At 37.8% G+C, this 12,206-nt stretch overlaps 1 protein-coding gene across 2 annotated transcripts in view; it reads right to left on the bottom strand.

The window, feature by feature from the left end:
* Positions 1-12,206, bottom strand: part of ADCY8 (adenylate cyclase 8) — a 131,990-nt gene that overhangs the window by 43,007 nt on the left and 76,777 nt on the right. For both annotated transcript variants that reach the window (XM_013302353.3, XM_027792417.2), the window contains exons 6-7: positions 9,253-9,411; positions 5,459-5,729 (exon numbers count right to left, since the gene is read on the bottom strand). In XM_013302353.3, the coding sequence (XP_013157807.1) occupies positions 5,459-5,729; positions 9,253-9,411 (430 nt within the window). The remainder of the gene's footprint in view (positions 1-5,458; positions 5,730-9,252; positions 9,412-12,206) is intronic.

Genomic DNA, 12,206 nt, shown 5'->3' with positions numbered 1-12,206 from the left:
ACTGATATATTTCAGCCAATCTAGATTACAGTTAGGCTATATGACTTAATTTAACTGTAATTCATATTATTATTTTAAATGTTGTCTCAAATGCATTGTTCCTTTGTTATTTCATTGATTAATCAAAAGAAAAAGAAAGTACTTTTGCACAGCTTTGCAAAGGAAGGCTAGCAGAGATAGTACGAAGGGTGCTTCACTTTCAGGGAAGAGGTAGACTTTACTGTCATAAAAAGAATACTCGGTCCAGTTTCATGGTATCATTTCACAACAAACCACAGTGAACCAGCACTTTCCCACTTGAAAGGGAAAATCAACTCTACTACCTGTGATATTCCCAAGGGTTAAGAAATGTTAATGAATGGAAAGGATATAAACCTTCATACATAATTGCATAAGACACTGCAGAATTATTATGGACAAGTTATAAACTTCTGCAGAGAAAAGGTATCCCATAGGTCCTTGCTGGAAAGATCTTCTGCTATATCTCCTACTGGGCAATGTTGGAAACAGGAATTTGGGATAGATTATTACTTTTTTTCTCTGGAAAGTCAGCTCTTTCTTATCGTGGGATTATATACAGCAAATTATGTAGGGAGGTCTCCCTTGTTCATATCCAAACCACAGTCAGCAATTACATTCTAATGAATCTTAGAGAGCACATGAGAACACAGGGAGAGTCCTAGGTACCTTCTATCAAACCCCAAGTGACAATTTTCTTTACAATCCTAAAATATAGTTTACAGATGCTGTAGTCATGGATAGTGTTTTGTTTTCTCGTATTCCATTTTTTGATGAGTAACTTAAAGCCCAAAATATAGGCAGAAAAGGATATCAGGATCAAAATCTTTTATTTAACTGAAAAGGAATCCTCCCATTTGCTTTAGTAGAAAAAAGACATCAGCAGAGAAGGTTTGGCAAACCACTCTACTCAATTCTCCCCATCTTCTGTCCAGAAAATAAATTTCATGAACATTTGGAGAAAAGAAAAGTACCAGGGAAACTTTTCTCATGCTAAAGTTTCAGATATGCCTGAATCCACATCTTAGCCTTGGAGTTAAGGTGGAAACTCTTAAGGTTAAAGTGAAATCCCAGGAAAACAATCCATTGAGTCAGCTTTATAAATACTACATTATTACACACTAGGACACTACTTTAGTTGAGGTATTCCTCTCTTTTAAACTGAGATATGCAGAAAAATTTTGGTGGTCAAAATCACACAAGTGGGTCTTTAGTCACTGTTAAAAGATGAGATCGCATCAGATGCTGTTGTGTGCATTAATTCCTCAGAATTAGTTCATATTGCTAAATCTCCGCTGGAAGGGAGGCTGGAGAAGGTCCCTAATGTTTTAGCTGGGCATTGTGTTTCATTTAAATGGGGAGAATCATCTTAATTCATCCTAGCCAGGGACTATGTTTTGCTTCAAATTATATTTTAAAAATTAATTAATATGAAAAAATTGTCTTCTTGCTGAATGTATGAAGTGGTTTACAGTTTGTGGTAGATGGACATGACATAATATCACTGCTATGGCAATGGTGCCATTAGTACTAATGCAAAAATGGACTCTGAAGTTGCATTTGTTTTCACAGGATAACAAGGTAATTCATATTTGAGTTTAATGGAGTCTTCTCTCCCTCACACCCATACACATACTTAAGAAAACTGCCTCCCTGTAATTAGTAACAACAATGAAAAAGATCATGTAAATTATTGTCTCAAGAATATGTTCTAACCACATTTTGCCTGCATTCCCCCCTGTGCTGTACATCTTTTAAGACTCTGTTGTGCCAATGTAAAGAAATATTGGCTCTCCCAATTACCTCACCCTCATTTTTGTGAACAGCTGAATGGAAGATACAGTTGTGAATTCTACATAGGGCACTTGAACTTTCCTTACGCTGACAATAACCATTCATTCTGACAATAACAGAACACATACAAGGTTCTGTAAGGAAAAAAGCCTAGCTAAACTTGCCTCTGAGACTAAAAGAATTTAGGAGGAATTAAAACAAATAAATAATAAAATTCTAGCTTTTAGATACTTCACAGAGATTTAAAAAAGGTAGCTTCAATTAGATTTTACTTCCTTCCTGAAAGCTTTCATGCAACAAGTCCAAGCATCTTGAACTCTAACAAGAAGGAAAATTTTAAATCAGGGCCATTTATAAAGTCTTCTAGAAAGGCCATCTAGGAAGGCTTCAAATTATTATTTTTTTTTTAATGTTGTAAACACCAGGTCTTAGAAGGAAATAGGGGAATACAAGGTCACGTGTTTAAAGAGTCAGTATGCAGGTAGGATTTGGTTCAAGAGGAAGACACCTACATGAAGGTGTCTAGGGGCTTGTTTAAACTATTACTGGCAATATACACTCTGGATAGTATCAGTTGCCCAGTCATATGCAGCAATGGTCAGCTGAGATGCCCTAGGTTACTCTGGACAGCAGTCTGGAGCCAGGAGATATGGCACAACACCTACGGGAACCCCAGAAGTTCCATGGATGGTGGTGGAGACCAGCTGGTGTGTGCTAGCTATAGTATCTCCAGCGGCAACACACAGGCAGAGTTAAGCTGAATCAAGCTGTTACTCAGCATGTTTCGGCATGGGTGTTTAGCCCTGAGACATCAGTCTCTCACCTGGTTTCTAACTGATAGTCCAGATGATGACAGGTCTTTCATAAGCCCCTTGTCATATGCATGTCTCAGGCACGCTAGAGCACTACAAGTAGCACTAGATCCTTACATTTAGGAGCTGAGCTGTGTGAGAGATCGACACCTAGGTAGATACACAAATGCAGGTGCCTTGGTTTTGAATTGAATTTTACCCTGTTGTTTGTACTTGTCTGGCTTGGGAGTCTTGAAGTATAATTTTTGTGTTAAGTCATTGCAGCCACAACTAAAATAGGCTTCTAGAAGACACAGACATTTTAATATGTTTTTTTTTTCTAATTCACATCGTTACAGGCACATCAGGTTCCTCCAGCACCACACACAGTGACTGTGTTATGCTTTCAGCTATTTCTTTCATAAGGCACTCTGAAGAAGCTCAACTTCATCAGCTATTAATTTACTTTAGAGGAGGAGGTCTCCACTCTCTTAACATAAAATAACTTTTGTCCACCTCTCTTTGCTTTAGGAAAACAACCCAGAGACTTTTTTCTATAACAAAAACCTCCATCCATATTGGGCATGGTCTGAATTTGAGAGCAAGCCCTAGCATCCTTGGCTTACCTCACCGTCAGAGCTAAGGCTCATGGTGCTAAACATGCTGTAAACACAGTGTTTCTTGTTACACTTTTGTTAAGGTCTGTGATGGCATACATCACACAAGTAAAGAGTGGTTGTTCTGTTCCTTATTCATATCAACACATCTTCAATTCACTGACTCAGGCTGCCCATAGAAAATAAGTTTGAGATAAAAGAATATGGATTGTGATGTGTGATGTGTGAGTTTGGCAAAAGAACTCACCTGAGCCTTTGCCATTCATACTCTTCCTAACATGACTATAGCTAAAAGTAAGGCACATGATCAGAGTTGCTCAAATTTTGTTGTAACTTACAATGGGTAAAGAAATCATTTAAATGCCATTACGGATTAATTCATTGTTGGGTTGCTGCTATTTGGATTCTCAACCTCTGCTGCTGCCAGTAACCTTTAGACTGCATAATTAGTGTTATTAAATGCTTATTCTGTCCAAGACTGACACAATTCTAGAAAAAGCTACTATATCCTGGTATAATTTAAACCTATCAGCTGAATTTTGAGCTGAAATACTTTTGGAGTAGTAATGACTCTTGTCTCAACTTTAAAATTGAAAATTACATAATGATTAAACCACACATGGAATAGCAGATTTTTAAAAACTTGTCTCCACCAAAAACCTTATTGTAAAGCTGTGTAATATAAGATTATAGTTATTTCAGCACAAAAACAAGATCTTAAAAAGCAGTGAGAAACAATTCTAAAAAAAGAACTGTTAATTCTCATAAAACAAAAATCTACTATAAAACAGCTGTTTAGTTATGCCTATTTCAATGATTTCAATGGGCTTTTTACTAGTTTATTGGGTGGGAGTTGTTCAATATTCAAATAAAAACACTAGTCCCTTATTTTACTCCTCTTCATTGTTAGTATCAAGGTCAAGCTTAGCTAAGAAAATGTTCAACAAATGTTAGCCTAATCCACATAATCTTTTTGACTACAGAAACTGGAATGTCTTGAAGGGAAAGAAGAAGAAACAGAGATCAGAAGATATTCATAGCAGCATGCACCCACCTCTATTCCTAATGAAATGAGAATATAGAGACAGGTCAACAAAATACAGAGAACACTAAAAGGCAGTGTACATGCAGCTACACAGATGTACAGAACATATATAAAACAGGTGTTTTATATAACAGCGAACTATGCCATGCTCCTGTTCAGGTTGAAGAGACGAAGACACCACGGGCTGATTGATTGTGAAGGTTTATCACTTCTAAGCAGAATTGTAAGAAGCAGAAGACGGTTGACAAAACAAGACCTCCACACAACAGCGCTTGAGGTTCAACAGACAGTGCAGACAAGTAGGACTAAAGGTGTGCAGCAGAAGAAAGGATATATATCATGTTATTACAGATCCCTCAGAAAAATGGAAGAAAACTCCAGGTGACAATGTTTCATAAAGACTCATCAATCTTTCAAATGCAGTGAAAAGAGCGGTGTCTGAGGGCATTTTAACCTTTCCATCTTTAATTCCTCTAAGCAAGCAGATTTCGCAAAGCAATTTTTATGACTGTACAAGAATTGCTGGTTCCCAGGGTGCTAGCAATCAGCCGTGCAGTGCCTGTGGAAAAGATCTGATCAGGAGCAGTTGTTATTATCTCATTTTTCTATTGAGCTGCTCGTTACCATAGAGTCTAACTCACCTGCTCATGAACCTTAATTACATCTTAGAATCAGAGGTTTTAATATTTTTTATTTAAAAAGAAAAAAAGTGAAGAATGGACAAACTGTTTTCACAGGGTGCTTTTTTTAAAGTAGATCTTGTTTCTTTCCCTCATATATCAATAACCTACACGGTGCTTTTGCCTCTGGCAAAATGTCCGTTCATTCATCCCTTCGCTTTGATGGCAGTGCAGCGAATCTATGCAAGGAGGTACAAACTCTGACTAGAATGTCCCAGCTAAACATTAGCTTTACTTTTAATTTACTTCTTTATGGACTGGTTCAATTAAAACTAAGCTTGTAGTATTTAATTTTAGTTGGAAAATAACTCCAAAATCTCTGGTCCACTGGCATTTCTCCAGTTTGGATACATGTTTTATTTCTGTCCTGAAATGATTTGTTTAATCCTCTGCTGTTACAGTATGTGTTAGAATAAAGGTTAGAGATGAATTTTGCTCCTCTGAGGCTTCCATTATTGAAACGCACTCAAGCAGGCATTCACACTTGATGACATTAAAGGAAGTTTGACTTACGTTCTGTTTTCCCACTATGTTATCAAATGGAAGTTCAGGGCTCCAGGAACCTTCGGTAAATGTTGCTCCACTGTTCCTCCTGTCGGAGGAACTGACAGCCTCTTTCACAATGTCTTCAGGCAAAGTCAACAGACTCTCCTCAGGTTGTTTAATTAAATAAGTCTCAATGTTATGTTTTCTCAAGAATTCATTACGCTCTTTGCCATGCCCTTCTTCGACTTTATAATCCCCGTTCAGGCAGTCCAGAGTGGCTTTGGAGATGTGAATTCTCCTGCATATGTGAAATAAGTAGTAGAAAATACTGACTGTGCTTTAGTGTACATAGACAAGAAGGAGTTTATGAACTTTGCATAATTTTTACCATGATGTATAATTAGAAGGTGTATGACAGTTTCTATAAAGAAAAGGAAATCATTTATTCAACAAACATGAGCTTCATTTGGGGAGAAATACTCTCAAGACATGTTCACATCAATAGGATCTCATGAATGCACAAAGTACTGTCACAGGAAAGACATTATGATATTCATACCTGATGCCTTTGCTCACAGTAATGGTTTAATGGGAGACCTTCCTGAGTAAAATACTACTCAGAGTGAATGGAAATTGCCACTTCAGGTAAATATGGTGAGAGGAAAATATATGGTATGCATTACAGCGTTTTACATGAAGCTCTTTAATTTCCTTCATTTACCTGAGACAGCTTAAACAGTTGAAATTAGCGGTCTGATTGCATCTGAAGTGAATTAGGGAAACAAGGGAACTATAAAAAGGCAAGTGAGGTGATAATTTCTGGTAAGACTAAGCGATGAGTTCAAAAACCTTTTCCAAAAGTAAACTTGAATTTAAGAGGTGACATACAAAAAGCTCAAATTTGCAAAAGCATAATACGGCTTTGGATGTCTTCCAATCAAACCTGGAGGGTGTTTCTTATTTCTATTTTTAAGACATCTTTAAGTTCCTACATGTAGGGTAAATTTCAAACATCTCTAAAACACATCCACATGGTTAGCCATGCTATACTTTACAATGCATTATCATAAATGCAGTAAGGGATGTTCATTAGGCGGTTATCTAATTCAAGCAAATAAATGTAGTGACTCCATTAAAACTCGCTCATTTTTCAAACTTTGATGCATGGCATAGCACTTTCTGAAAGTCAGACTCACAGACCGATTCCTAAAATTCAGTCAGATAAAATTATTGATTAGTTCTTGATGACACATGCTGAGGCATTTTTATCAGGCACCACAAAATGGCTCATCTCCACTGAAGGAAATGGTCCTAGCAAGCCCCTTGTGAATGATAACAGCTTTAACTAAAGCATGGAGTTGGCTATTGATGTAATACCCTTAAGTGGACCAAGTATTACTAAATAGTTGGTAGATTAAATATATTTTATTGTTTCACCTTTTGTACAGCTTGTTTAAAAATCCTTAAAATGGATAGTGGAGAGAAGTCTTTTTAATTTGATACAAATACGGTAAATTGGGTACCTGAGTATTGAAGTAAAGAAGTATAGCCTGTCCTATTGTGGAAAACTTATCAGACACCAAGCTTTAGATGACACCAGTCATTGAATCATCCTAGAAAATTAATTATTAGCTAGGCTTTATGGCAATTCAATACCATAGATTAATACCTAGATACACCAGGTGAAGACTGTTATAAAATGAGGTCCTAGCAGAAGAGTGTCTCTCAAACAACACTGTAGGATCTTACATTATTTCTTTCTCAGGTGTTGTGGAATCATTTTTTTCCTCTCAGAAGACCAGAAATGGTTGCTTTTTCTCAGTTCCCCTGAGTGCCTCCTTCCATGACAGCTGAGCTGCCTGCTTATGCTCCTTCTTTTGGGGGCAATCTGCATCACCCATGTGTATGAGGTCTCAGGGTGATACGCAGCCCTCGAGGGGAAGAGCTCAGCCCCTTCTCTTCTTCCCCCTGTGGGTGGAGGGATCCCCCTGATGCTGGGTGGGTGAGCTGCCTCCCTCCTCTGTGCGCTCAGGACAGGAGAGGGCTGTGGCTCATTTTTGCTGGTTTGGGAGCAGGACCATTCATAGCCCCAGAGCAGCTTTTCTGATGAAACGAGAGGAAAGAAGTGCAGCTCTGGGAATGGGAATGATCTTGGTATTGTGGCAGGCAGGGGGATTTGAATACTGGCAGCAGGGAGAAGTAAGGAGAGGCTGGAGTGAACTGAGCTGCTCTAAATCTGCTGTATGCACAAGGGAAGTCTGATATAAATCACTGTTTTGAGGGACTTAGTGAATATATGTCACATACAGGCTTTGTTCTGTTGGCAAACTGATTTACAGGAGTAGAAATCACTCTGCTCCAATAGACTGCAAGCTAGCCTGGCATTTTATCAACAGCAAGGTAGGTTATTCATTAATAGCTGTGCTACTTGCACATATTAACAACAAAAAAACATACTTTTTGCAGGTGCAGATGGTGAAACTTATATGATTGATTTTCTTGTGTTAACAAAGCAGCATGTGACCTTTATTAGTCATCTGGGGCTATCGTGTGGAATAAGCAACAAGGAAAGAAAAAAATTGTTCTGCAATTTTATACACTGGTGACATATGCAGAGTATAGAAGTTATTTTCAAAGCATGCAACATTTCATTTTCTGCTGATTCTAAGAAAATGTATTAGTATAAAGATCTACTAAGGGGATAGGTGGAAGAGGCCTGCATTTGAAAATACAATCTAAAGCAAATATCTTTCTAACTTCCTGGGAACATGACAGCTCTGACAGATCCTAATGTATGTGTAGGGAGTACAGCACCTGGCTCAGAGTTGATAACTTCAAACCTCTCTTACTCAAGGTGACAGCATCACTTAGACTTTCTCTGCATAAAGATGCCCGCTACTATTGCTTCTGTGTTCCATGGCCAAAAATTCAATTGTCATAGGGGTTCTTTTCCTACATCTTTCATCAACAGAAGGTGAAATTGAAAGTGAACAGAGGATTCCTGCGATCACTACTGTTGCTTCAAAATTAGGATTTGCATCTTCCAAACTACAATGAGATATAGTGATGCCAGGCAGAAATAACATTCTATCTTCAAGGTGAATCGGCCACCTCAGACAAAGAAAAACTAGGCAGCTCAGTGGAAAAACATATATTTTGACATATAGACAGGTTGTCATAAATGTCAAAAAAACATCTATTAAACCATTAAATTATTTGAAAGACTTCCTGGAGAGCCTGCTGCCCATAACACCTTGTTGTTAGTGTAGCATAATTTATGCGTATTTTAGCGTATTTATGCGTAATTTAGCGTAGCGTAAATTATGAACACATAATTTTCCCACACTTTGTGCATTATGAAATAAAATGCATCACAGACTTGTGTCTCACAGCAGCATTTGATTGCAAAGGATGAGAGAACGAAGCCTGGAAAAAGTCAGGAATGGTCAACACCTAACCACGAAATTTGAGCTACCTCTATGTATTATATGGGCTGAATACAACCACTGACCTTTTTCAGGATATTGTAGCTGGCAAAGAAAAAGAAATACCTTTCTCTTTTCCAGTGCCTTTGCAAGCTGACCATTTCTACCTTTTTTGACTATAGTCAACAGCAAAATAGAAAAAAAAAAAAAAGAAAAAAGAAAAAAGAAAAAAGAAAAAAGAAAAAAGAAAAAAGAAAAAAGAAAAAAGAAAAAAGAAAAAAGAAAGAAAAAGGTCATACTCGATGAAATAATGTAAGACACTTAATCTGTTGGCAAGGTTAACAGTGTATTGTGTTGGCAATGTTTTCTGATGGTGGGAAATACACGCTGCCTTACCCAGGAATTCCACCTGACTCGAGTTTGTTTGCGATATCCACGTCCCATGACCAGACATCAAACTGCCATTTTCTCAGGCCCAGCACTCCACACAGAACCGATCCTGAATGTATCCCTATCCTCATGTCAATGTCGTGCTTCGTTCTTGACCTAACATATCTGTTAAAAAAATCAAAACAAACAAAAACCAAAAGAAAATCACACTCATGAAAGTATATGTCATGGTTTTTCATATCTTTTAGTAAATAGTATGACATAATATACAATGTTAATTAAATGTCTGTTACTTTCTAGAAAGAGAGAACTTTCTAGGTAGCAAAGTACATGTAGTGAAAAAATGACTAAAAGGCAGATTATCATTCAGTGCTTAACTGCATGTGTGGGTCAGTAGCACACACATTTTTCCTATTAGACAGAAAAAGAAAGAGAGAGAGAAAAAAAGATGAGTGAAAGTATTTTGTCGGACACATTGAGGCCTTCAGCCTGGAATTATAAAAGAGCATTCAACAACATTACAAAAACTATTACTATCAAACCTGCATACACTTTTATATTATTTCATATTTTTTTAAAGAATTTTTAGTGTTTGAGAGATGTTGCTTTATTGACTGAATTTTTCCAGGGTTAGTCTTAATCCAAAGGTGAATTATTTTAAGTAGATTTGGCCAGGACATCATTTTCTCTGTTATGGTAATGGTGTGACTCTAAAATCATTTTCTTCCATTCTGTGTGATGGCAAAGACCATTTTATTCCCCAAAAATAAACACTTGTGGGCATATTTGTTAGCAGTCTTACAAAAAAGGACTTTGTCCCAGCACTGATTTCAATTAATATGTCTGTTGATTATAAAGGAAATTTTACTGTGTTAAAATAGTGTCTTCCTCTTCTGATACAAGACAACACATATTGTTCACAGCCACAGGCACCTTAGTAGTGCCTCAGACCCAGGACTTCTTCTTTCAAATCAGTATTGAGATACTCCAGCACATCACCGTGGGAAGCTCACAACTAAAATAATTGAGCTATATTCATTGGGATGACAAAGAGACCACTTATCCAGTTCTGCTTGTATGATAACAATTACTTGCACCAGAAATACTATTAGAGCTAGTGTTTATTAATATTTGAATAACATGCTCGGGGTAGGAAAAGTGTATTGCTACTTTTGGTCCACAAACAAGGCTGCTCTTTCACTGTGAAGGGTCCCAGTTCTACAGTCACTGAAGTCAATAGCAGCACAGCAAGATTACACAACAGAGCAGACAAAGAGTAAACACTGTTTAAAAAAATGTGTTTTTTTTAAAAACTCTGTTTCACAACTCGGAAGCTACCACTGCCTCAGATGCCTCAGTCATAACCTTGACAGACCCTCTCCAGAGGAGAAAAGGGCAAATTGCTTACTGAATTCAGTACTTGGCCTTTCATTGTTGCAATGGGACATCAATTCTGTTCATGGAGGGGGAAAAAAAGAAAAGCTTTAAAATGGAGATAAACTACTTGTATAAAAATGTGAGGAACTGAAAATAAGCAATTCATATTCATTTGCCTTTCCTGCATATTCTGAAACTTTGAAGAGAAGCATGCATATGCTAAGTCCCAACGCAGTTGTTTGCCTACAATAAGATCTGTTCATCATATCAGGAAGGTAACATATTTCAGATATCTAAAAGGAATTTTTTTTTTAAACAGTTAACCATAAAATAATAAAAGAAGCTTTGAGAAGAGGTTTAACTGCTTTCTGATACTCCAAGTTCATAGTTTTCATTTACTAATTTCTTTATTTCTTTGCAAGGAAGAGAGCTTGAAATATTAAAATCAAACAAACAATCACCTGTCTCTGGAAGATGGGATATGGGAACAACTCCTCCACACTGAGAACAACTAAGAGAAGTGAGAGTACTGTAATTTGTAATGTTTTGAACAATTTTTATAGATATGCTACAAAAATATCTAAACTAACACTCATAACTCTCAGAGGAATTATCACACAACTCCCCACATGATCGTTTCCCCATCTGCCTTTTTCTTTTGTTCAGACTGAGATAATTATTTCTCATTTTATGTCTGATTTCCTTGTCTTGAAATGAAAAGCTAATTGGATCCAGAGACATAATTGAACAAAAAGCTTTTCATTGAAGAATGCACACAATGAGAGGACCTTAAGTTATATAAAATGGTCTAATAGCATATACTTATGTAATATCTCTCTCTACATATATACATATGCTCTATTAGACCAATTAAGATTTTAAGCACTATAGTATTTAATTGCTAATAAACATAAGTATATGACATTGGACATATACTAGCATTGGGCAATGATCAGTGTAATGGAATTTAACACGTCCAAATCCCAGATGGAGTAATGCTGGGCACAAGTCTATACATTGTGAGAGGAGCGGCTGGAGAGCGGCCCTGCAGAAAGGGATCAGGGGGTGCTGCTGGTTGACAGCAGGCTCAGCGTGACCCAGCAGTGTGCCTGGGCAGCCACGAGGGCCACCTGTATCCTTGGGGGCATCAAACACGGCATAGCCGCCATCAAAAGAGGTGGTTATCCCCCTGTATTCAGCGCTGGTGAGGCCTCACCTCGAGTGCTGTGGGCAGTTCTGGGCTTCACAATTTAAGAACGGTGTTATTGTGCTGGAATGCATCCGAAGGAAGGCAACAAAGCTGGTGAAAGGGCTGAAGGAATGTCCTGTGAGGAGCAGATAAGGACTCTGGGTTTGTCTAGTGTGGAGAAAAGGATGCTGAGGGTGACCTCACTGCTTTCTACAGCTTCCTGTGGAGGGGACGTGGAGAGGGAGATGCTGATCTCTTCTCCCTGGGATCCAGTGATAGGATGTTTGGGAACGGTTCAAAGCTGCACCAGGGGAGGTTCAGACTGGACTTTAGGAAGCATTTCTTTGCCAAGAGGGAGGTCAAACACTAGAACAGGCTTCCTAGAGAGGTGGTC

Source organism: Falco peregrinus, chromosome 3 (genome assembly GCF_023634155.1).
Source record: "Falco peregrinus isolate bFalPer1 chromosome 3, bFalPer1.pri, whole genome shotgun sequence".
NCBI classification, from domain to species: Eukaryota; Metazoa; Chordata; class Aves; order Falconiformes; family Falconidae; genus Falco; species Falco peregrinus.
The sequence above is the reverse complement of the archived record's forward strand: the minus strand, read 5'-3'. Positions and strand labels throughout refer to the sequence as shown.